Genomic DNA, 23792 nt, shown 5'->3' on the forward strand with positions numbered 1-23792 from the left:
CAATATTTTAGTCCCCTTCTATATTATACGTAAACCAAAACTTGGCCACTAACTTGAGTGCACATGCCTTCCTCGGCACGTGAGTTCGGGGCCTCCAAATTGTGGCCTGGCCCAGGGCCCCGCTTTGGTTGAAAGGGCCCATACTGGCCTACTGCTCCTTGTCCATGGGCCCCTGCTCTTGCTACGCTCCTGGGAAGGCGGCACATTCCCCCTAAGACGTACCGCAAGCGCGACGAGAGGTCTGCTTTGCGGTCATATTTAACAAAACTTGTGCCCTCACCCCACAACCAACTTCGGATTGAGGCCCTAGTACAATGCAAACCTCAGTTCAATAGATATCTTATTTATTAAAGAGTGGTATGCGCCCTTAATCGACAGCGCCATCCAGCGGCATGATTTGGTCAGTCAATTAAAGAGCACGCAAATAAATATTGCATAACAGGTGCATGCGTCGAATTTACATTTAAAATCTTGTTTTCAGGGAAAAGTGTGGTAACAATGGGAAAGCTGAACGTGTCTATGTTGAGGTACCTATCCAAAGAAGATTTTAGGGTGCTAACAGCGGTAAGTTTCACATTTTGATAGATACATTTAGAAAAATTAAAAATGGACTAGTTCCTGCTGGGATCAAAATTCGGCAGCATTGCATGCCAATCTGGCAATCAATCATGCAATACATTCACATTGTCATGATTGTATAAAATTGTTACAATGTTCATTATAAACAAACCAGCTGAAATGAGACTAGGAAAGGTATTGACAACGAAATCAATCGAAATGTTGGCTTTTTATTTTATTTAAAAGGGCATTTCGTGATCCACAGCCTCATCCCCACTTTTCTCAAAAAAGTTGAGATTTTTATATCACTGGAAACCTCTGGCTACATAATGTTTATGTACAAAATATTTCTTGCAGATTAATTCGTTTAGCAAAGATATCGTGAACTTTGAATTTCGTTGTCTATACTCTAGGTATCACAGGGAAACCTAGTCGGGATTATGCACTTTCAGTTTCTCACGCGTTTGAACGGGAATTGGATTGCGTACTTTTTCGATGTCTAGTGAGCAAATTTCTTCAATATTTTGAGAAAATGATGTCAAATTTTCTATTCTATATTGTTTGGTAATAATGTCTTTTGCCAATAGTATGTTTAAAGTTGTAATTTTGTGGTTTTGATCGCAAAGATCGGATATTTTCGTCCCGATTCAATTCTGAACCCTTCGCAAGGGTGCCGATTTCGACAGAACTTTGACGATAATTTTGCCTTTTTGACACTAAAATGCATTCGATCCTTAATTTTGTTTCAACCGAGTCTTAAATTAGCAAGCACAATAAGGTTGGTACCACTTTTATATACATTGATAAAATTTTTAAGATTTTTTTTCAAGTTTCTAACTGGCGCAAATCGTTAAGTGTGTATTTCCCATTGACATCCAAAATGGGAAATACGAGTCTGATGGACATAGGAACGGCGTCCATGAGACTCAGCGAGTCTAGGGAAACCTCAGTTAACACATTTGATAGTCAGTCAAAATGGCCTAAACCGGCAATACAAATTTACATTGAAATTAAAAAGAAGCTTTTTAAGAAGGAAACCTTCATAAATATGTTGTCTATACTTCACTTGACCCAAATATATGATTTTTTTGGTGATGAGAGACTCACTACATGGAATTTCAGAGAGATTTGGATAGCAGTTCCATTAAAAAAAGGTGCTATCGTCATGAGAATAAGATCTAGAAACACCCCCGTAATGCTGTTTTGGGGAATTTTGCTAGCAGAATCTTTTTGATGAAAGTCAATCTTTGACAAGATGTAACTTTGCTACGGAAAGTGCTATGACAAAAAGGTTTTCAGTGTTGGCTTTCTTTACTCAAGGGCTTTAATTTGATATATAAAATGATGCAGTTTGATGGCAAATTTGAATTCACCTGGATACCTATATATACTCTATGGAGCAGTGTAATACACATAATCATGCATAACTTCGCGAAGCATAAAATCGGAATCAACTGAAATTTTGGGAATAGGTTTTTTTGTGGATATCTAATGAAAAATGACATAAATAGAGGATGCTAGGATCACGAAATACTCCTTTAAAATTGTTTTTTTTTTGTACTGGAATTTCACTGACAGCTGCTTTGGTCTTCATTCCTAAACAGAATTTGTATTTCACAGGAAACATGTAGGAATGAATAAAAAAAAATATTGCAAACGCAAATGCACTGCAGCCTCCTCGTGTTTATCTCAAACAAACAAAAAATGGCAAATATTACCCATAATGCATCATGATTCTGGAATTGCGAAAGGGCTTTGCTACTAGATTTCAATAGCAATGGACTCTAGCCTCAAATGTGAAGCTATTCACACTTCACAGTGAGACGTGGATAGACTTGCTCGAGAAGTCTACTAACGAGGCTAGAGACCATTGCATTCAGAATCTAGTTGAAATCGCTGAAGCATGACACTGTAAAACGAAGTAAACACAGCAGATCACAATGTTAGGCGATTGCCATTTTGCATCAAATAGGCCCTATGTTGTTAAAATTGCATTTCAACATAGATATAGAATGTTTAAAATGGGTAAACTTTGTTTGCCCTAAAAGATACAGAACTGACAAAATCATAAATTTAAACAAATGTTGCAAAAAAATGCAACAGAGGGATGCTGAAAATCCTACCTATCGGGTTTTGCACTAGAGAATATTTCAAACAATTAAAGGGACCATCCACAACAAACGAGGTGTAAGGATTCAATTTTTAGATTTTGAATCAATTGGTTACAATACAAACAAGTATTCCTGAAAAAAATTGGTGTCAGTTCCAATTTACAATGTAACTATTATTTTAATGTAATGTTAAAGAGAAGTTTTGCACTGCAGCACTGACAAGAACATTTAGTGGTAGTTCATTTTATCATTAAATAGGCCTAATTATACACTTACATAGGCGTGCGTGTTTTGGCGCAATGTCAGCCTTCTATTCTTCAATTTTTTCACAGGAGGAAGATGGCTAATTTCATCATTCGATATCAGCAAAGTATCAGGCCCTTGCAACTCCTATACCAGCGCAATACAAAAAGATTTTTTTTTATTTTTTAATTAACACTGGACATGCTGGATGTTTTTATAAAAATATTGTATGTGATGAAGAAGGGGGTTGGTGGTTTATTTGTGTAAAGGTCAAAATAGGATTCGGATAGGGTCAGGACTCTGTTTTGTCATCTTCCTTCTGTGGGTCTTTGAACCTGCTCATTGTCTGGTGTTTTTTTTTTTTTTAATTTTGATTTTGAAATGGAGCCTTCATCTTTGGTTTGAGTTTTATTTTTTCCTGAATGTATTTTAATGCTTTCTCTCCCCCACCAGCTCCAAGTACTGATAAAATACAAAAAACTGAAAAAGAAAGAAAGAAAAAAAAAAAGAAAAGATGTGGACACTGTCAGTTCCCTCGTGTATTATCCGCCGGCGCCATTATCACGTGACTGTAGGAAAATGCTGCTGCCACCAGATATAGGCTAAGTAAAACAGCGTATTACTATCAAGACTTATGTCGATATTATCAAGACTTGCAAAACTCAAGTGGTAAACCCTGCCATGATTTTAAGCTTATTGTTAATTTTGCACCTTCAAACATACAAACCATCTCAAAAGTTAGGTCTTTATAGTAGGAAACCTTTTTGGGCGAAAGCCCCATGTCAACAATGCCTAGAAAAGTTGCTTTTTGCCTTGTAAAAGTACGTAATTTTTCGGCACTTCCTGGTCAGCATGGAAGCAGGTGGATTCGGCCAAATCAATTCGTCCACAGTTGACTTGGCCATATGCCAATTCATGCATTTGGCCCCAAGCTAAGTCAGCCACAAACCAATTCGATATTGACCAAAAGGGATAAACGATTTAATATGTTAATGAATATATGTGACCGTCCATCTCGAAACAGCTGTAAAAGTCGGCTCATGGTCAATTTTGTTTTATTTCGTGTTTAAAAATACATCATAACCTTAAAATGAAAAATCATTTGACTCCAAACGATATCCAGAAGTAAAAAAAGAGGGTTAAGTGCACAACGTTACAAAAAGTGACTATATCTCATTAACCGATGATCCTACAGATATGCGACCACTGACTTTTTTTCCCTTATGACCAGAGGAAAAATTTGACATATGGCACGACTCTCTAGGATATTTGGTTAAAAATAAAAAAAAAGTGAATATATCTTATTTTAAACCAATGATCCTACAGATATGCGACCACTGACTTTTTTGTTCCTTATGACCAAGGGAAAAGTTTGACATATCTCACGACTCTATATAGGAAATGATGTACATCATCATCATCATACATCATCATTTTATTTTCATTCAAATCAACATACAAAATATAAAAGACACAACATTTGAATGAGGAGATGCTCAAAAGGCCCAAAGGCCTGAAGCGAGCACCCCTTACACTGCCTTAAGTTACAACATACAATTACACAAAGTTAACAAATAAAAGAAAAAAGAAAGAGGAGAAGAACATGCAAAGAAAGACTCCAATATAAATATTTATAACATTTCATATAGATATTCCACAGTCCACACAAGAAATTGATAGTTGGAGTGGAGATGGGGGGGATGGGTGAGGTCATTAAATAATCCTAAATATTAGATGTAATTTTTATTAGACTTTTCTTTATTTGTAACTTAAAGTGGTTTACTGATTTTGCCATCTCTTATATATTTATCGGTAATATTCCATTTCCTAGGACCGGAAGCCCGTGTTGTGAGGGCCACAAACTGCTGACTCTACGTACAGATCTGTGACGCTGACTTGTTTTGTTCTTTATGACCAGAGGAAAAGTTCGACATCGCACAACTCTTTAGGATATTTGGTTTAAAAGATAGATGGTTATTGCACAAAGTACAACGAATTGGTTTGTGACCGAATGCAAGACATCAATTCATCTAAATATACAGATTTGGTGTAAAAACAACGGTTATGGAGAAAATCACGAAATAGTTAAATTTGGCCAACTTTTTTGTACATCAATATACAGGGTTCGAATTGGCATGTGGGCGATTTGGTTTGGGGCTGAATTGACGAATAGTATCGATATCGATATTGATATTTTTACAGAGCACGTGATATTTCGATATGATGATTCGAATTGTCACGTGATCGTCAAACCTGTACTAAAGGTGTCAGTTCTGCAGGAACTGACACAAAAATAAGCTCTAGCAAGATGTATCACATGTGATAATTGTATGGTAATTAGTCACTCAAATATTCAATTAATCCTTTTGAAATTCCTTTGTGTTCTACTGAATTTTGTTGAGTTTATTGAGCCATATATCTCTGGCGACTTTACACCTGGTTCGTGGTGGATGGTCACATATAATATAAAAAAATTAAAGCCCTTGACTCTAGAGAAAGCCAAAAGTTCAAACGGTTTTGCCATAGCGCTTTCCGTAAAAAGTTATGCCTTGTCAGTTGTCAAAGGTTGACCTTTACTCAAAAATGAATATAAGTAACTGGTATTCTTCTGAAATTCCTGTTGCACCCATATTGGGCATACCTTACAAAAATAAATGATACTTTATCTGTAAAGTGTGCTGAGGCTTGTGGATCAACGTCTAGGCGTTGTGCCTGTGCGTAGCGCACTATAAATCACTGCGCTTTTTTTTTTTTATACACTTGGGTCAAGTGAAGCCTAGACAACATATTTATGTAGGTTTCCACACTTTAAAAATTTCTGTTTAAAAAGTAAGTGGTTTGTTTGGCTGAATAGCAAATGTGTTACATGTAATTATCTAAGGTTGACCTATTGATTAAAGTTTTAACTACTATAGTGAGTAATGCAAAATGTAGTGCAGGTTGTCGGCTGAGTCCAGTGGCGTAGCCAGGATTTGGTGGGGGGGGGGGGGAACCAAATTTTGTCCCCATTTAGGGGCTAAGGCCAGATTTTTGTCCCATTTTTGTTTTTTTTAAGGACATTTCACTCATTGCTGTCCCCATTTTGTCCCTGAAAAATGTTTGGGGGCACTCTGCCCCTGGCTACGCCACTGACCATGTCCCTTTTGATTGAAGTTAATTCTTCACGGCAATCTAATGGATGACATTTCAAGTTCAAAACTGCAAATCAACTTTGAATTTTAAGGATTAATTTTGGATTCTAGCATCCTCTTTCCACGAATAATGATTATTCCCAAAATGTTAGTTTTCTGATTTCGTATTGCGAGTTACGCATGATTATGTACAGTGCTCCATCTAGGCGTGCAATGCTGCAATTGCCAAAATACAAATTTGACAATATTTTGGCAAAGCTAATGAATCTGCAAGAAATCATGTGCACACAAATGTTATTTAGCCAGAGGTTTCCTGTGGTATAAAAATCTCAACTTTTTGGAGAAGAGTGCAGGATGAGGCTATGGATCACAAAACATGGTCAGAATTTCGGCGTGAATCAGAGAATCGATTCTCGCAAAGATTCTCGTAAACAGATTTGCGTGAATCAAAGTTGATTCCCGCAAACGTTTGTAGTTTACACAGAAGTTGACTTGCGAGAATCAAATGATTCCTGCAGATTTATTCTGCAAGAATCAAGATTGATTATCGCATTGTGTAACGAACTTCTGACCCTGCAAAATGCCCCTTTAACCTATTTATATACATGTAGGCCACCAAATTGTGGTCAAATCTTGAAACTTTATCATAATATATACGTTGATTTTGTTACAGCTTGAGATGGGGATGAAAAACCACGAAGTTGTTCCTGGAAACCTGGTGGCCTCCATCGCTAACCTTAAACATGGCGGATGCTATAAACTACTGAAGGAGCTTGTGCGTAACAAGCTGTGTGCCTGGGAGCATGGGAGATGTAAGTGATTGGTGCTTGAAGTTATTTCTATTTTCTGAAAGTTTTGAAGACAAATTACAAGAGATGCCCTTGTCAAACAGAAGGTATAATTTCCTTCACTCTCAGGTTAGCTGTAGTATTTTGTTATGTCAGGCAAATCCATTAGATGTTGATGCTTCTAAGGGAACAAACCTAAAGAACAATGACATTCTGGTCATGTTTTTTATGTTGGGCACCAGTTGCGTTGCATATGTATTTTTCAAACAAATCACATGCTTTTACAGGTTTGGTACTATAACTTCAAAAGTTTACATTAGAACCCAATAAAAGTATATATTCTGAGAGCATATACTCAGACGATTTCAGAAATGATACAATGGGAGTCATTATACAGGGTGACCCATATAACATACATGTACAGGGTGTAACAAGCAAAATAAGGATGAAAATATTAATTTAGTTAGGGTGTCACCCCTCGACGTACATTGATAATGTAAAGTTTTGACACATGTTTAATATAGTTAACTTAATTGCCCACCCAGCCATATGGAACTTTTAGCGGTCAAGTACTTCAATTATGTAAATACAGGGTGGTCAAAAATCTATCAATATTTATATAAATTTCTTCAAAACACCCCATATCTGGCACTGGAGATGCAAATTTTCATGATTGAGGCATGCAACTAGATGTAAAATAAGCTCAACAATCCAGTTTTGAAAGTTAAAAGAGAATTCGACAAAGCGTTTTCGCAAAAATGGACTTTTTGGATCAAAAGTGAGCATGAGGGCGCTCTTTCAGATTTGTTGCAAACTTTCTATGTTTTACTAGTTTTTAGTTTACTGAAGTAAAAAGGATCACAACCAAGGTCTGCTTAAGAAATTTGAGTCTTTTATCATGTTTCGTTTGTCCAGTTACAGTAATTAGTACAAATGAAAATCATAAATATTTGTTTCAGAAATTGAAAGACCAATATCTAAGGAAAAAAATAGTACTAAACAAGCTCATAATAAATATCAAATAAACAAGATACATGCATGTAAACACGTCTTGATGAGTAAGAATGTAACAAAGCCACCCTTTTTAGGTGCCCAGTATAAAAAACATGATTATTGTCATTAGGGAAAGAAAGGGTTAAAAGATGTTGATTACCGTATGTTTTTCCTGTGCTCATTATAAAACATCAATGATATTTTCACTTCCAGTTTTATTACAGACAGGGAGTGGTCAGCTATGAAACAAACTAGTTACATTTGTAGGTCATCATCAATCTTTTGGTTTGCTCCCTAATGCAGGAGCCCACAGTACCGAGTGATCAACATTCGGCGCAAGTGTATTGATTTTTCTGATTTGTTTATACTATTCAGCAAATTACTTCAGCGTTGTCCGTCTGCTCTGCCTGATTACCACGTAAAAACAACCAGGTCATGCGATGCTACGCAGCTTGACCAGCGAACGAGGTGCAGATGTGATGAAGATGTGATTCAATCAGCCAATTGGAATCCATATACGCCATAAACTGTGCCAAATTGGCAGACCGCTGAAGTACTGTGCTGAAAACTGTAGCAATAAAGGCCATATCAGTCACAGCTAGTGATCAAATGCTTGTAGCATTGGACAGTCACTACCAGCATTCTTTTGTGGCTGGCGACATAGTGACAAAATTGCCTTCAAGTCTACTGCTTGTAACTATGGCACGCTAGCGATTTAGCGATCAGATATCAACAATTGCCTTTCCGATAGGCGACGGAAGTTATGTCACCAAAAAAGCGCTACACCCCTTGTAATTGCCCAGTATGATATGGACTTTAGTAATGCACAGTTAATAAACCAACAGTTTTGCTATTTGTTGCTATTAATTAATTATCATTGCTGTCTTTTCAAATTTTGAAAAATACAAGCAATATAAATTATGCATAACATGATGCAGCAACCAAGTTGTATCTTCACCTACATTTTGTATCAATTTATCATTTGCAGATCCAGGTTATCGTTTGACCTATCCTGGTTATGATTATCTGGCTCTCAAGGCCCTAGCAGCAAGAGATGTAGTAACATCAGTAGGCAACCAGATAGGAGTAGGCAAAGAATCAGGTAGGTGTGAACCAGGAATATTTATGAAACTCCATTGCCCATTTACACCCAAATGTCTCCTAAATACACCCAAATATACCCAAATACCCCAAAAATACACCCAAATATACCCAAATACCCCAAAAATACACCCAAATATACCCAAATACCCCAAAAATACACCCAAATACCCAACAAATACACCCAAATACCAAAATTCTATTAAACGTCCTTATTTTGTGCTGAATGTTGATCACTCAAGCAAAAAAAAACGGCTTTGCATTGCAAAAAATTAATAAAATGGCCCTCTTTGTTTGATTAAACGGTCACTCTGTGCGAAAACATGCTTGGGTCCTGATGAGACCAAGTCCAAACAATATGGTCAAGCCAGGCTGGCTTTTATGGAAAGAATAGAAATAAAGGTCAAGGAAAAGAAGGCTTCTCCCATTCTCAACAAATCAAGTCCACAATTTTACTGTAAGCCTCACCCAACTTCTGACCCTGCTCTTGCTTATCTGCGAGCTGTTAAATTGACAGGATAGCAAGATCTGTAATTTTGACTGAAGATATGTGTAAGTTGTATTTGTAAATAATGTTTTACGGGCAAAGCGAAAGGAAAACAAATTTACCCATGGCGAGAAATGGACGATCCCAATTGTGTTTTGTCGTTCCGGGTAAGGTCATTGCTAGCTCTCTGCTGTGTGTGTTGTTGTGTTGGCCGATTTTGTAAACATCTAGTCCGCGTTTGAGTTTGATGGTCATTTATGTATGTCATTCCATCAAGTAAACACCGGGGAAAAAATTTCTGCTTACTGTACAACAATATTGTGCTTGAATTACATCTAAAAAGGATGCCTGGCTGGTCACTGTTCATCTCAAAACTCAAATTTACGTGCCGGAAATTCAAGATTAATGTTCCGAAATCGCACACTACGCTATGTACAATTGGTGGCTAACTATCCTTGTCCTTTTTGGCTCTCTTGGTCTGAGGGTAAATGATAGTTCATTCAAGAGCAGAGAAGTCTGTAGTATTCTACAGAAGTTAACAATAGTAGGCCATTGAGCACATGTAAAGTAACTATCACACATTTTTTCTGTGTTTGTGGTTATTGTTACCTTGTATTGTTTCCCAATAACTAATAATGCAATCTTCTCCTCCTCTTTTAGATATTTACATAGTGGCAAATGATGATGGTGAACAACTAGCTCTCAAACTGCACAGGTACAATGTAGGATATTGTCAGCCTGCTACACTAAATGCCTAAGTCATTTTTACATGTTTCTTAAGAACCAATAATTCATCACATTTCCAGCCGCATTCTTCATTAACTTGTGGAATACATCAAAAGAGATGCATTCCACAAGTTAATGAAAAATGTGGCTGGAAATTTGATGAATTATGGGTTTATTACACAGAAAATCAAAATTGCAAATGAGAAACATGTAAGAATGAATTAGGCATTTAGCGTAGCAGGCTGACGATATTTAAAATGCACATAGCACAGTGCATTGAAAATTGTTTTACAACATTCTTATTTTAGAGTAATTCCTGTGTCAAAGCAACCAATTTTCTGATAATTTCCCAGGTAGTCATGAAGAAACCCCAAAAATAATAACTTTTGTAATTGTACGCATTTTATTTGTGAGAAATGTCTTTCTCAAGAAGTAATTGCTATTAATGCTGGTTTCGTAGCATCATCCTGCTTGCGGTTGATTGGCATCCCGCTTGGTAACTCCGCTTGCATTTCTCTGCAAGCGGCATGCACGAAGCATCACACCGCTCAGTGCCAGCGACAAAACTCTGAAAACTAGCTGATTGTGGACTGATCTAAAAAAATTGAGGGTTGCCCGTCATTTGACTAAAATTGCCTGTCCTAATTTGACCTTTAAAACATTTACCAGACATCTATAGCCCATTGGGGGGTTCAAAGAGTTCAAATATGTGCTGATATGTCCTTGTTCTACAAATTGGGTCTACTAAAAGGGCAATTAGCTTCTCAAAACATACAATTTATAATATAGCATCTGTCAAAGGCATTAATTTTGCCCGTCCCAGGAGCAAACTGGCCGTCTAAAATGACGGCCAGACGGGTGGCTAGCTAAGACCCTGGCCATGACAGTATGAAACAAGCAAGAGATGATTTTGAGATGCAGTGTTTCTAGAAGTATTTGATCGATTGTACATGTATACTCTCAGTAACTTACTACAAGAATTTATCATTGAATTGCATGTGTGATATTTGTTGTTGCTTTGTATCAGATTGGGTCGGACATCATTCCGCAAGTTGAAGGAGAAGAGAGACTACCTGGGCAAACGACACAGTGCCTCCTGGCTTTACTTGTCCAGGCTCTCAGCTATGAAAGAATTTGCTTTCATGAAGGTAGGCAAGATGGATAACCAGGATATTTTTTTCGTTAATAAAAAGACTTGTTTACATGGGATAGGAATTTTAAATGTATGTATCAATGTTTCTACGGGCCCGACCGACCAAGATTTTATTTTTTAATAAAACACAGTGTGTTACTTAGTCACAATGAACATTTTGTAACATGGGGGATTGAGAACGGACACCATTTTGTGACACTGCCACTTCTTCTGGTCCATAACTTAGTAAATGATAGGGAACAAACTAAAGGTTTGATGATGTCCAATAAACAAAAGTCCTTTTGTTGGGGCAGGGGGTCAAAAAGTCTGATTATGTTTGTAAAACTCAAGTGAAACTATTGGTTGATATTTTTTAGGTTGGAATCTTCAATGTTTCAGGTAGGAGGGAGGGGGTGAGCTTCCTGACGAAAGCATGTTCGTTTATAGGTCGTCATCAAACTTTTGGTTTGTTCCCTATACCCATAATCGACTCATTTGAGACAATTCTTGACGAAAATGAAATGTACCTGTTCCGTCCACACCAATTTTGTATGGTGCATGTGCAGTATAAGGCACATGCATACAATCGTCTGGATCTCGTTAGGGCTCATATTGAAATTCCCTTACACAGGAAGGTGTGCGCTATCCTGCAGCTTTCCTGTGCTAGCCTTCTTTGTTAAAATCCTGGGCAGGGTGTATCACTGATGCATATAATCCATCCGTTTTTATGACCGAGCTTTCCTGAAGCGCGCGCTTAGCGAGGGGAATCCTGCCTTTCTGTGTGAAAACGTGATAGGGTTTTTCAATATGAGCCCGTATATGTATTTATCATGGAGTATTTCACCTTGATGAAGAATTAACATAATTTACCTATAAATGTTATAGAATACAGTAGTTGTGTTATGTTTGTAATTGAAGTGCTTCAACACCTTCAAAGTTGATGTTACATACTGTGTTTTATATTTGCATATCATCTTGCAGGCACTTTATGATCATGGGTTTCCTGTACCTAAACCAGTAGATTTCAACAGGCACTGTGTGGTCATGGAACTCCTTAATGCATATCCATTGTAAGTAATGACAAACAAGTTGTAGTCTATTATCTGTCTGAGTATTATTTGGAGAATATTCCAATGCCTTATCACAATCAGGGTTGAAAGTAGGTTGCCAACAGCATCAAAAATTAAGGTTCTGACCTTGAGAGAGTCTATCATTAACTTTCTTCTTCTTCTTCCTCATATGTATTCTATTATCGCACTGCGTACAGACAAGCTGTACTTATTTTTTACTCTGGAACCTAGAGGAGATGAGTGTATTTTTGAAGTACAGTCAACAGTACCGGGACGATCCCCTGCTCTTTTCGAATAGTCTGTGACGTTCTTTAACGTGCACACTACATTAATGTGAGAAAATATGCATGTACATGGGACCGACAGCTTAAAGTGCCCTCTGAAGCACTAAGCAAGTAGAGTGAAGTGCCTTGCACAAGGACACAAAGAGCCAGCCGAGCTCAGGCGGACCTGGGATTCGAACCCTTGACCCTTGGATTCACAGTCCAACGCCTTAACCACACTCCCCTTTGTGCCAAGGGTATATCGATTTGAGAAAATGTGTAATCAATTCTTCAAGTGTTATTTGTCTCTCTTACGGTAATTTTATAGGATTTTGGTCTTAAAGTTGGGTTGCAATTTTGTTGAAGTTGTTTGAAAAGTTCTGGCATTTCAGTAAAAATTAAAATACTGTGAAAGTTATTTGATTTGAATAATATATCATTTTTGTTGTTTCTGTTCTTACTTTCCTCCAGAAATCAAGTCCGTGAATTATCCAATCCCGGCGCCGTGTACGACGACCTGATGAATCTGATTGTCAAGTTAGCAAATCACGGTTTGATCCACAGCGATTTCAATGAATTCAATTTGATGATCGATGAGAATGATCAGATCACGCTGATTGATTTTCCTCAGATGGTGTCTACATCTCATACAAATGCTGAATGGTAAGAACCTGACTTGTAGGACTGGGGGTGATTGCCCCCTTGAAAACTAAAAGAAAAGAAGGAAAAGATAGATATATTCATTGTTCTTATTACTGTTGTACAACACTTTGATTCTGGTAATATACAACAGTGGTTCAGTTTTAACCTGCGTCCTGGTATATTCACAAATCTTGAAAGGAAAACTCATCAATAGTAGTTTTATAATCCATGAAAATTTGGATTTTTCAATTTTGAACTTTTCAACTTTTTTCAACTTTAATAATATTTGCACTACTATACATTTTAATTTTCAGGTACTTTGATCGAGATGTCCAGTGCGTCAAAGATTTCTTTCAAAGAAGATTCAACTATGAAAGTGAACTTTATCCCAAGTTTTCTGATATCTGGTAAGATTTGAAAATAATTTTAAATGTTAATGAATTTCCATCAGTTGTTTTGAGGATATTGTGAAAATTTTGTAGTTTTGCTAATTGAAACCAGGGAGTTTAGGTTTGAGTATCATCAGTATAACATGGAATAACACTCTGATGATGATTTGGTATGTTCGCAATCAAATTAATGTTAGAGGAAAACATTTAAGTTCCAATGACTGATCCATGTGGCAATCCCAAATTAATTAAGATCTTGTGATTCAGAAAGTGTATTGCGACCTGTACTTTGCATATGCAACCAGAGGATTCAAACCATCTGAGAACTGTAAGCTTGAGAACCCAAAACATAACATAATTTATCCAGAATGGCACAATCGATGGTATTGCTCATTCACCAATTCATAAATTTTATTGTACACCAGCATGATTTGGGTGTTTTTTTTTTTCATTATCTAAACAGTATTTAATCTGATTTTCTTGTCTCTTCCCAGCGGTGAAATGACTTTGGATATTGAAGTGGCAGCTAGTGGGTTCACAAAGGAAATGCAGGAATCCCTGGAAAAGGTAAACACAACTGTTGTTTTGCATGAAAGGCAGAGACTATGTGTGCAGTATGTATGTGACATATTGGTTAATATCTTTGAAGCAATGGTTGAACTCGGACAGGTCAAATGCAATATGTGGATTTTGGATTGTGGATTTCTCTAACGGTCAGTTTGACAGAAATTCCTTCCCTTAAACAAAGGTATTGCATAACAAAGGAGACGGATCAACCTCTCGAGCTGTATCTTTTGTTATGCAATATGCCTATCATTACCTTGTAGGAAGTAATGTTAATTAACCTCAGATTCAGCAGAGAAACCCAGTATCCATGCATTGCCCATCAAATGCACCATTGTTGCAATTCTCAATAAATGAGTTCTTACACAACAAATGTCACAGCCAATGCAACTCACTACACTGGGTTTCAGGGAAGAATGGCAGTCCCTTGCTCAGATTGATGCGAGCGCCCTGTTAATGAGCGACCTTTACGAAGTTTTGTGTTCCCTTCAAGAGCTGCGCCTACCAACGTTTTGATGCGTAATCGGCCAATCACATTATCGGTCTGTTGTTATGATTGTCAGATGATTGAATCAGCTGATCAGAACCCCACTTCCATGTTTATGCTCTGCACCCTCTCAAAATGTAAACAATTGCCGTTCTTCTCTGACAAAAACTGTAAGTTAGATTTTTGATCCAAAGCCATGCTGTAAGTTTTCAAAACAGCCCAAAGGGGTGCTTATTAGGGAAATAACAGTGACTAGATCAAAAATGATATGCTGATTAATTGCCATATTTCTTTCTCATTTCATTATAGGCATCTGGTGAAAAGGATGATGAGGCGGCAGCGGAGGAGGAGGAAGAAGATGACGAAGAGGAGGAAGTAGATGACGATGATGAGGAGGAGGAGGATAAAGGAGAGACAGAAAAGATTGATGATGATGATCAGCTGACGGACAGATTACAACAGTCGAGACTTTCTTCCGACTTTGATGATGCCAAAGTGCCTCATGATGAAACAAATGCTAGTGATGAAGGTCAAAGGGCAGAAGACAGAACTGACAAATTTGTAGACAAGAGTAATAATATTACCGGTGAATCCTCCCACACTGAGGCAACTGAGAGTAGAACTGATGAAAATGATGAATTATCTCCCTGTTCAGACAATGATGATGATTTAGAGGATATCAGTGCATCAAATAGGCAGTATAGACCGCACCGTACCGAAGAAAGCTTAAGTCACGTCAACTTCCACGCACGCACTCGGAATAGCGACAGCATGTGCTCAGCTGCTACTAGTTCACGTTCCACTATAATGGACGAGTCCATGGTGAGGTCGAAGGTCAAAAAGAGCTTGTTGAAGAAACAGAAAGCGGCTCATAGACGTAAATTGACCAAAGGAGAGGCTGGAGCTACCACAGAGAAACGTAGGGATAACAGTGACAATATCAAACAGAGTTTGAGTGCTGTGTGGTATTAGGTGACATCTATACCAGATTATTATAGAAAGTGACAATTTGAAATCACTTCATTTTAAAAGGGCATTTCGTGATCCACAGCATCAACCCCCACTTTTCTCAAAAAAGTTGAGATATTTATATCACTGGAAACCTCTGGCTATATAATGTTTATGTACAAAATATTTCTTTCAGATTAGTTCATTTAGCAAAAAATATTGTGAAATTTGACTTAGGTTCTGGTACACCAGAACAAAATTACAACACAGTGTCTATGGAGCAGTATAATACACATAAATCATGCATAACTCGCAAATGCAAAATCGGAATCAACTGACATTTTGGGAATAAGTTTTTTCTTGGATATCTACTGAAAAATGTCGTAAGAGGAATGCTAGGATCACAAAATACTCCTTCAAATCAATAAGTAAGCCAGCCGATATCAGGATGATTTCTCTCCATATCCTCGATCCTCTGAACCTGAACATGAAACTAAACATGAGGGTAGCATGAAAGTGGAACTTATTTTTTTGTATTCATAATTTTGTCTGGGGTAGCAAAACCCAAGATAGAAGAGAGAGAGAGAGATAAGGAATCCCACTGGTGGTGCCTCTGTTAAAACAAGCATTAGTGGTGAGGTCTATTTCGGGTGTGTCTAACTCCGTGATATTTACCCATGTCATTCAAAAAGTGTTATGATGCACACTTTACAAATACTGCTCATGAGAGAAATTGTGCAAATGAATTCCCCCAAAGTGATCTAGTGAGTATAGGCCCACTATTTTCACTAAGACATTTTTGCATTCTGTGAAGGGGGAATATAATGTCCCTCTTTCCCAAATAAAGAGCAGTCACCTAAATATGCAAAATATGTCAGTACAAGTCCAGTATTTACTTAAACTTGAAAGTTTCAGATGTTTTATTATCTTCCAAGCAAATATTTCTGCAATAATGTGCTGCCCTAGCAGCTGCACCACCTCTGGCAATCCTATTTACAGGGTCTTTAGGATGCCTACAGTTTTGGGGTCAAAGGTCATTAAGGGGTTACTTCCGGTCAAAAACCAAAATTATCAAAAATGTTCAAAATTTTTTTATCCCAAAATGTAAACAGACCAGAGTAATATAACCATCATACATGAATCAGTGTTACCTGATGTATGCATGGTATTTTTATTTTGGGGGTCGAAGGTCATTAAGGGGTCACTTCCTGTTTTTAGCTAAATAACTGATTTTTATCTCGACAACTGAACATGTTAAAAAATTTTAATTAAAATTGGAATGCATTTTGTTGGTGTACATGAGGTTTTTTTTTCATTGAGGTCAAAGGTCATTAAGGGGTCATAAGGTCAATCAAAAATTTAAAAAAAATCTAAATCCATGTTTAAGTTCCGATTAAACTGAAATTCACCAGGAATATTTCTTATGACATCCTTCTTACGACATTCTAAACATGTTAAAAAATATTTATGACCCCAAAGGTCAAAGTTTAGGGGTCAAAGATCAAATTGCGGCTTGTACTCAGATTCTGTTGACTCTTACTAGTATTCTCTTCCTCTGAGTGAGGTGTTTCTTGCATTTATACTGAAGAAATATTAAAATTCACACAGAAGATGAATCATCTAAAACTGAGTAAATACTTAATCCTGAAACTTGTCCTCTTTTTAGCAGATTTCAGCTTTTTATGTTGATCAAATTTATGTGTTTTCTTCCCAATTTTAGCTATTTTACCCCAATTTTTACGCCGTTTTCCAGCTTTTCTTGAGCATTTTTAGCTTTTTGCACTTAAGGTTAGTTTCAGGTCTGTAACATGTACAACTTAATTTGCCAATTTAGTGCAATGATATTGCTCCTGATGAACTTAGAACTTAGAATAGTTTATATTATTTTGTTTGACATAACGTATAAAAATATTTGGTTCCATAACGGCAACCTACTGGAAATTACAAAGGCGTCCCTGTTATAGCTGTTGTACTATTCAGCAAGGTCCTTTTGTACCCTGCTTATTTGGTGCATTCACAGAAGTGAGATTCTGATTGGCTAATTGAATCACGTCATCATCACATTGGAACCTCATTCGCTGAACAAAGTGTGTAGCATCGCTTGACTTAGTTCTTTTTATGCAACAATCAGAAAGAGCAGTCGGGCAGTGCAGAAGGACCTTGCCGAATAGTATAGTACTATGTCTGGGCCCTATGGGGGATATCCTGTGGGAGAAATCTTTTAACTTTGTCAACTTGATTACTGGGTGTCTAAAGGCTAACTGCTCAAGGGGCATTTGTACTATACAATTACAAATACTACATGGTTAAAGGGAAAATAGGGCACACATTTTCCCAGTGGTCACTGGCTATAGGCCCGTAGCCAGTACTGAAGGAAAATAGTGTGCCCTATTTCCCGGATATAAACCATGTAGTTTTTGATTTATTACACCTCACTTTGAGTGGGGAATGGAACAACTCTTGTTGCAATGTCACACACCAAAATGAGAAGTGAAGAGTTCAGATTCAAAAAGTGATATATTTGTTTGTTTTTATTTTGTTTTTTCTCCTCACTTTTTGCTTGTATCTCAGTTCCATTATTGCCAACTTTAGCCTGATTGGACCAATCAGGCTAAAGTTGGCAATAATGGAACTGAGATACAAGCAACAAGTGAGGAGAAAAAACAAAATAAAAACAAACAAACAATAAAAAACATAAGAAAATGGACATATGAAAGGTGCGTAACTTTGCAACCAAGTATTCAAGAGACCTGGGCATTCAACATCAGTATTTGTAGGTACTGAGCAAAGTTGGTAATGGTAGTAACTCAATTTTCAAAATTTCCGACTTAAACCTGAGTGGATTAATTGGGTCACATATCCATTTTTCTCATCTTGAAATTGAGGCAAATATAATTGGTCAAATATAAATATCTGCTACTTTGATCATATTTTCAAAGATATATATACCTTCTGATTTTTTTAAAGTATGGTGTCAATTTAAAGCGGATTTACATGGTCATAACTAAAAAGTTTGAAAATGGCATTTAGCAGTTTTTGCATCTCTACTCTTTCAAGTATAAACTGCCTCTAAATTCTTAATCATGTGTTTCACACCATTACAAAGGGAACTTAAAAGACTCTATATGTATAAATGATTTTATTTCAGTAATAAGTTTACAATTGTCATATATTACAAAATATATAATAAAATAAACTTTATACAAGTATTCATATAAAAATTAATATCGCCTTTGTTGCTCCTTATTGCATTGAATAACAGCATGTACAACCAGATTTGAAAAAGTAAATTATCTAATGGTATCAAAACCAGAACCTGTTAATGCCAGTTTTACGGATGAATCAAGCAAAATGAATATTCTTAGTTGTTTAAAGTTAATAGCAAATGAGTCCAATTTTTGTTCTATTTTACTGTTTTGCATAACATGAAAGAATCTCAGGAATTTCAAATTTCATGAGATTTTCATCAATGTTTAGTCTTTTTGTATTAAGTTACTTGACAAATTTTGCTTGGTTGTGTCACATGAAATATTATGCAGGTATTTGAGGCATCCAAGGACGTAAGAAAATCAAGATGAAAACAGTTAACAATTAGCCACTACCAAAATGATCGACTAATCACACACTTTTGATATTGCAGATCCACACAGCTGCAGCAGCAAACTTCTTAAACTTGCTCAAGTCATTTCTGACCTGATGTCTGTGATATGATATCTTATTCTTTTTTTCTACTATGGCCCTGTTCTCTCCATCAGCAAATCCCAGTTCTTCAACATGTTAAAAGTACTAGTAATATCTACCAAAGTACATTGGTATACCATAGATCATGTGCCATTATATTAGGCGTGATATAAGATCTCCCTCCCCTCTGGCTGTGAATATAGCCCTTCAGTGAGTTTTTGCTGTTGTCTGAAAGTTTGTGCAAACTGGAAGAAAAGCGTGACACTTGATATATCTGAACATATGGTCATGTGGTTGGCTAATTAGGTGGTCAGATGGGTAACACTGGCTATACATATGTGACCCATCACATCGAAACACGGCAGTTGTCGGAAACCTACATTTAAAGATAATAAAGAAAATGTGCCCCGCAAAATAAAGGAAATAATAAGGAATTTGAATTCTATTTGTCCCATAAAATCACCATTCTACATGCGACATCAATGGATGAGGTGTCATTTTAAAGCTTAAAAGCAGGCCTTTAGTCTGGTAAACAAACCTGTAAGTTCATTTTTGACGACAACTGCCGTGTTTCGATGTGATGGGTCACATATGAGTGACGGATACCACTATCCTAATGCCTTGAATCAAGGCTACAAACTTCCAAGTTCTATGCCCATTAAAGGCTCATTCAGCAAATTTCTGTATAAAATATTTTGTTTAGACGGCACCACCAAACGATCAACAATTTGATCACAATATATCAATTATCATGTCTTGCATAAAACATGTAGATAACCCACCCTGAAAGTCTAAATTGCTATCGCCTTAACCATCATACCATACCAAATTTGGCAGCCTCATTGTGCGATAAAAACAAGAAACAGTCTTTAATGAAAATGTCCTTAATAAATAACTTTTAACTTAACCACTAACAGACTATATTAATACATCTATGATACTAACAAAGGTGTAACAAAGGTGTAAAAATATGAATATGTTTATGATCTTCCGAATGAGCAAATCACTGAATGAGCCTTTAAACAGTGTGACGTCTTTGAATGAAAGTCTAGTAATATTTTAGTTGAAAAACTTGTGTAGAGTAGAGCCTTGTTTCTTGTCCTGTTTTCTTCTTTTTGCTGTACTCTGTTGAGTAGAACCACTCCTGAAATTGAAAGAATGAAATTGTTTAACACTACTCAATCAATTCATCAAATAGCAATGCGGCCATACAGTATGCAGAGGGCAGTGCACAGCTGTAGACATTTCTTTTGAAACCCTTAACCTCTCCCTCCCTCACTCATGATACACACACATCAATGATTTATTGCGAGTTATTCCATGATGATTGGGGAGGGCAACGACTTGCATACCTGCCAACATTGTAAAAATAAAATCTGTACATGGTGCGCATGAAGCACGCGCTCACCCAGAACGGCGCATACTTGCCAACCTTTGGAACTAAGGTCAGTGTCTAATTAGAGTGAAGTGAGAAGCGAAACAAAACTTGGGAAAAAAAAAAAGGTTGGAAAAATAAAAATTTTTTTTTTTTTTTTAATTAAATTTTTTTTTCTAATTTTTTGTTTAATTTCAAAGTTTTTGGCAACTTTAGAGAACCACTGGACCTATTCTGAAGTGCTAAGATCATTTACAAAATTACAGTTTGTTATCCTTAATATGTAAACCATTAACTAGTGTTTACCTCTTCATGTATCACATATTATAGATGCATTGGTTTTCCATGCATTTATAATATGTGCTACATGAAGAGGTAAATATTGGTTAATGGTTTGCATATTAAAAATAACAAACTGTAATTTGTTCATAATTTTTCCAATTTTTCCAATTAAAAAAAAAAAATTAACTGTGAATGATCCTTATGATCCTAGCACTTCAGAATAGGTCCAGTGGTTCTCTCAAAGTCGCCAAAAACTTTTTTTTTACATTTTCAAAATCGAATTTTTCCGATTTTTGTGACCTTTGACCTCAAAAATCGGAACGAATCTGATTAAATCGGAACGGTTGCCAGGCATGCACTTGTATGAAAGTGTGTAAAAGTGTGAAAAGAAATCCTGGCGCAATTCAAAACTAGGGGTCACTTACATTGAAAGAAATGGGTCTTTTGGTGACAAACTGTAAAAATGGGTTTTTACTTGCTAGATGCTAAAATGTGGGATCTTTTGGTGACACTTTACTTGATTAAAGTGGATGTGCTAAATATTGTGGTTATTTAGCTATGAAAACTGGAATATGAATGTTGTAAATAATAAAGACCTGGGACCAAATTCTCGTAACAATATCATAAGTTACATTTCAGGGCATGCATGATGTGTATGTATGAGAAAATGTCATACAACCCTTGACATTAATTTGTAAGCCACAGCTTATTTGCTAGCACATACTCGAATAGATACCTTTTAGATGGGATCTTGGTGGGAGAGAGCTGTCTATTTGTAGACTGTGAATCTGTTTCAGCTGTGGATTTGAGAAAAAATAAACAAGACAATACATTACTAATTTGTGAAATGTTACCTTCTGAAGAAAGAAACCACACCATTGACTGGGATGAGGCTACATGATATTTGAAGAATGCTGAGAGGCAAAGAAAAAAAGCCAGAGATTCATATAGCGCAATTACATAAGCTCCTTATGCTTCACAGAAAGTCGCTGACCACTTTGGCCCAAGACACACCTTATAAACCATTTAGATCATTCAGGGATGCAGCTCTATACAGGCGCAAACCCTGATCAGCCTATATAATAACCACCACAGCCAGGATCAGCTCCCCAAGTTTTGTATGGGTAGACTGAGAAAATTAGCAGTAAGATTCTTGTTCAGTGGAATAAGTTTTTTTCCACAAGAAACAGAAATTAGACACTGCAGGGGCAAGAACTTATACTATCTAACACTCACACACCTGAGTAAAGCACCTTATACAGTGTATAGGAACTAGATGAATTGATTACCCAAGAGATAAGTTACCCCCGAAGTTACCTTGCTGATGCAATATCTCCTTAATTGCACCTTTATTCAGACACACATCGACATGGGTGTTGAATTCCTCCAAGTCACTTGTACGTTGTTCTTTACAGCATATAGGACACACAAGCCCTAGTGAGCTGCCACTAGGATGCTCCTCTGCAGTGGTAGAAGAGATGGACTGATTGGTTGTTGAAGAGGTTGACTGATTGACTGTTGAAGAGATGGACTGATTGAATGTGGAAGAGGTAGCTTTATCATTAGGTCCAGGGAGCCTGCCAGGGAGATCAGCTGTACCAGGTGCTTCATCAAAGTTAGATGTACTGGTATGATTCAAAGATCCTTGTAGTACATCAGTCTCAAAATTGCCTTCCACAAAATTTGTCCTAGAAGTTGGGACATCAGGAGTTGCATCTTTCTGTGTATCGTCTATAAGACATGCATCAACATGTTCATTGAAAGCTCCTAAATCGACTGTGGACTGCGTTTTGTTGCACACAGGACAAACAAGGCTAATGTCACCGGCTGCAGATAGTTCACCAGTTGAATGAGTTGGTCTCTCTATGCCATAATTACCCGATTGTTCTTTGGCATTATTAGAATATTCAGTATTGTGCATTGATGTTGAAGGCATCTTCACATCTGATACACCTGTTGAAAAAGTACATTGTACAGCAACGTCTCCTTTCACAGCATCTATTCCGCTATGGTTGAACGATGGTAAACTTGGTTCTCCCTTTTCTGATGGCTGTAATGATCTGTTTTGTAAACAGTCTGATTTTGATGATGTTTCAGCACCATTATTGTCCACAAGTGGTAATTGCTTACTTGATTCCTTTTTCTTAAAGAATTTTGTAATTGTATTCTGCTTGTCATTAGATTTTCCTTTCTGCTCCAGGGATGATATCCTCACACCTACAAAACAAATAAAAACATACGAGTGGATATTCATACGTAGTGGTAGATAAAATGAATTAAAGTTTTAACTTCAACACTACACTATTTTTCTATCATATGACATCATCAGTGAGAGATATCCCGATTGTAGACAAGATATCAACACAGCATCACCATCTGCTGAAGACGCTAGTCGGATTAGTGAAAACGTTCCAGGTGAGCGAAAAATAATGTAGTGTTGAAGTTAAAACTTTAATTCAAATAAAAACATGTTGAAACATTACACACTAGCACACAAGATCAAGTTTATAATCATGCTTACCTGCAATTATGAGCATACCAATATACAATGGGGAGAAAGAACCGTGCATCTCACAAACCATGCATCATATCATGTGCGATGCATATGTGATGCGATCAAGCAAAATGAGTCGGATGTCGGGAATATTGATTTTGAGATATAATCAATAATGGTATTCAATTTCCTTTGTATTGTATTGTTCTGAGCAACACTAAAATGGCCATATCTCTGGAACTATACATCTAATTATGATGGGGGTTTCAGCAAAATAAAGCTCTGAGAATGGCTCATATAATGAGATAGAAAACTGAATTTTGATTT

At 36.8% G+C, this 23792-nt stretch overlaps 2 protein-coding genes across 3 annotated transcripts in view; one reads left to right on the forward strand and one right to left on the reverse strand.

Moving 5' to 3' along the window:
* Positions 1-398: 398 nt before the first annotated feature.
* Positions 399-15988, forward strand: LOC140159226 (uncharacterized). The gene is made up of 10 exons (XM_072182632.1): positions 399-564; positions 6717-6855; positions 8813-8926; positions 10073-10127; positions 11166-11286; positions 12252-12340; positions 13075-13266; positions 13560-13652; positions 14129-14201; positions 14995-15988. Exons 1-10 carry the CDS (start codon positions 499-501, stop codon positions 15655-15657), a joined length of 1605 nt encoding a protein of 534 aa, XP_072038733.1. The 5' UTR covers positions 399-498; the 3' UTR covers positions 15658-15988.
* Positions 15989-19908: 3920 nt separating this feature from the next.
* The window catches only part of LOC140159227 (DNA polymerase kappa-like), a 28773-nt gene continuing 24889 nt past the window's right edge, over positions 19909-23792 (reverse strand). For both annotated transcript variants that reach the window (XM_072182633.1, XM_072182634.1), the window contains exons 11-13: positions 22289-23188; positions 21708-21768; positions 19909-20458 (exon numbers count right to left, since the gene is read on the reverse strand). In XM_072182633.1, coding sequence (XP_072038734.1) covers positions 20374-20458; positions 21708-21768; positions 22289-23188 — 1046 coding nt within the window. In that variant the 3' untranslated portion in view covers positions 19909-20373. The remainder of the gene's footprint in view (positions 20459-21707; positions 21769-22288; positions 23189-23792) is intronic.

Source organism: Amphiura filiformis, chromosome 8, assembly GCF_039555335.1.
Source record: "Amphiura filiformis chromosome 8, Afil_fr2py, whole genome shotgun sequence".
Lineage (NCBI taxonomy): Eukaryota > Metazoa > Echinodermata > Ophiuroidea > Amphilepidida > Amphiuridae > Amphiura > Amphiura filiformis.

Coding starts and splice junctions, on each gene's coding strand:
- LOC140159226 (XM_072182632.1), top strand. CDS start 499: ATGGGAAAGCTGAACGTGTCTATGTTGAGGTACCTATCCAAAGAAGAT. Junction 565..6,716: donor ATTTTAGGGTGCTAACAGCG/GTAAGTTTCACA, acceptor ATTTTGTTACAG/CTTGAGATGGGGATGAAAAA. Junction 11,287..12,251: donor AAGAATTTGCTTTCATGAAG/GTAGGCAAGATG, acceptor ATCATCTTGCAG/GCACTTTATGATCATGGGTT.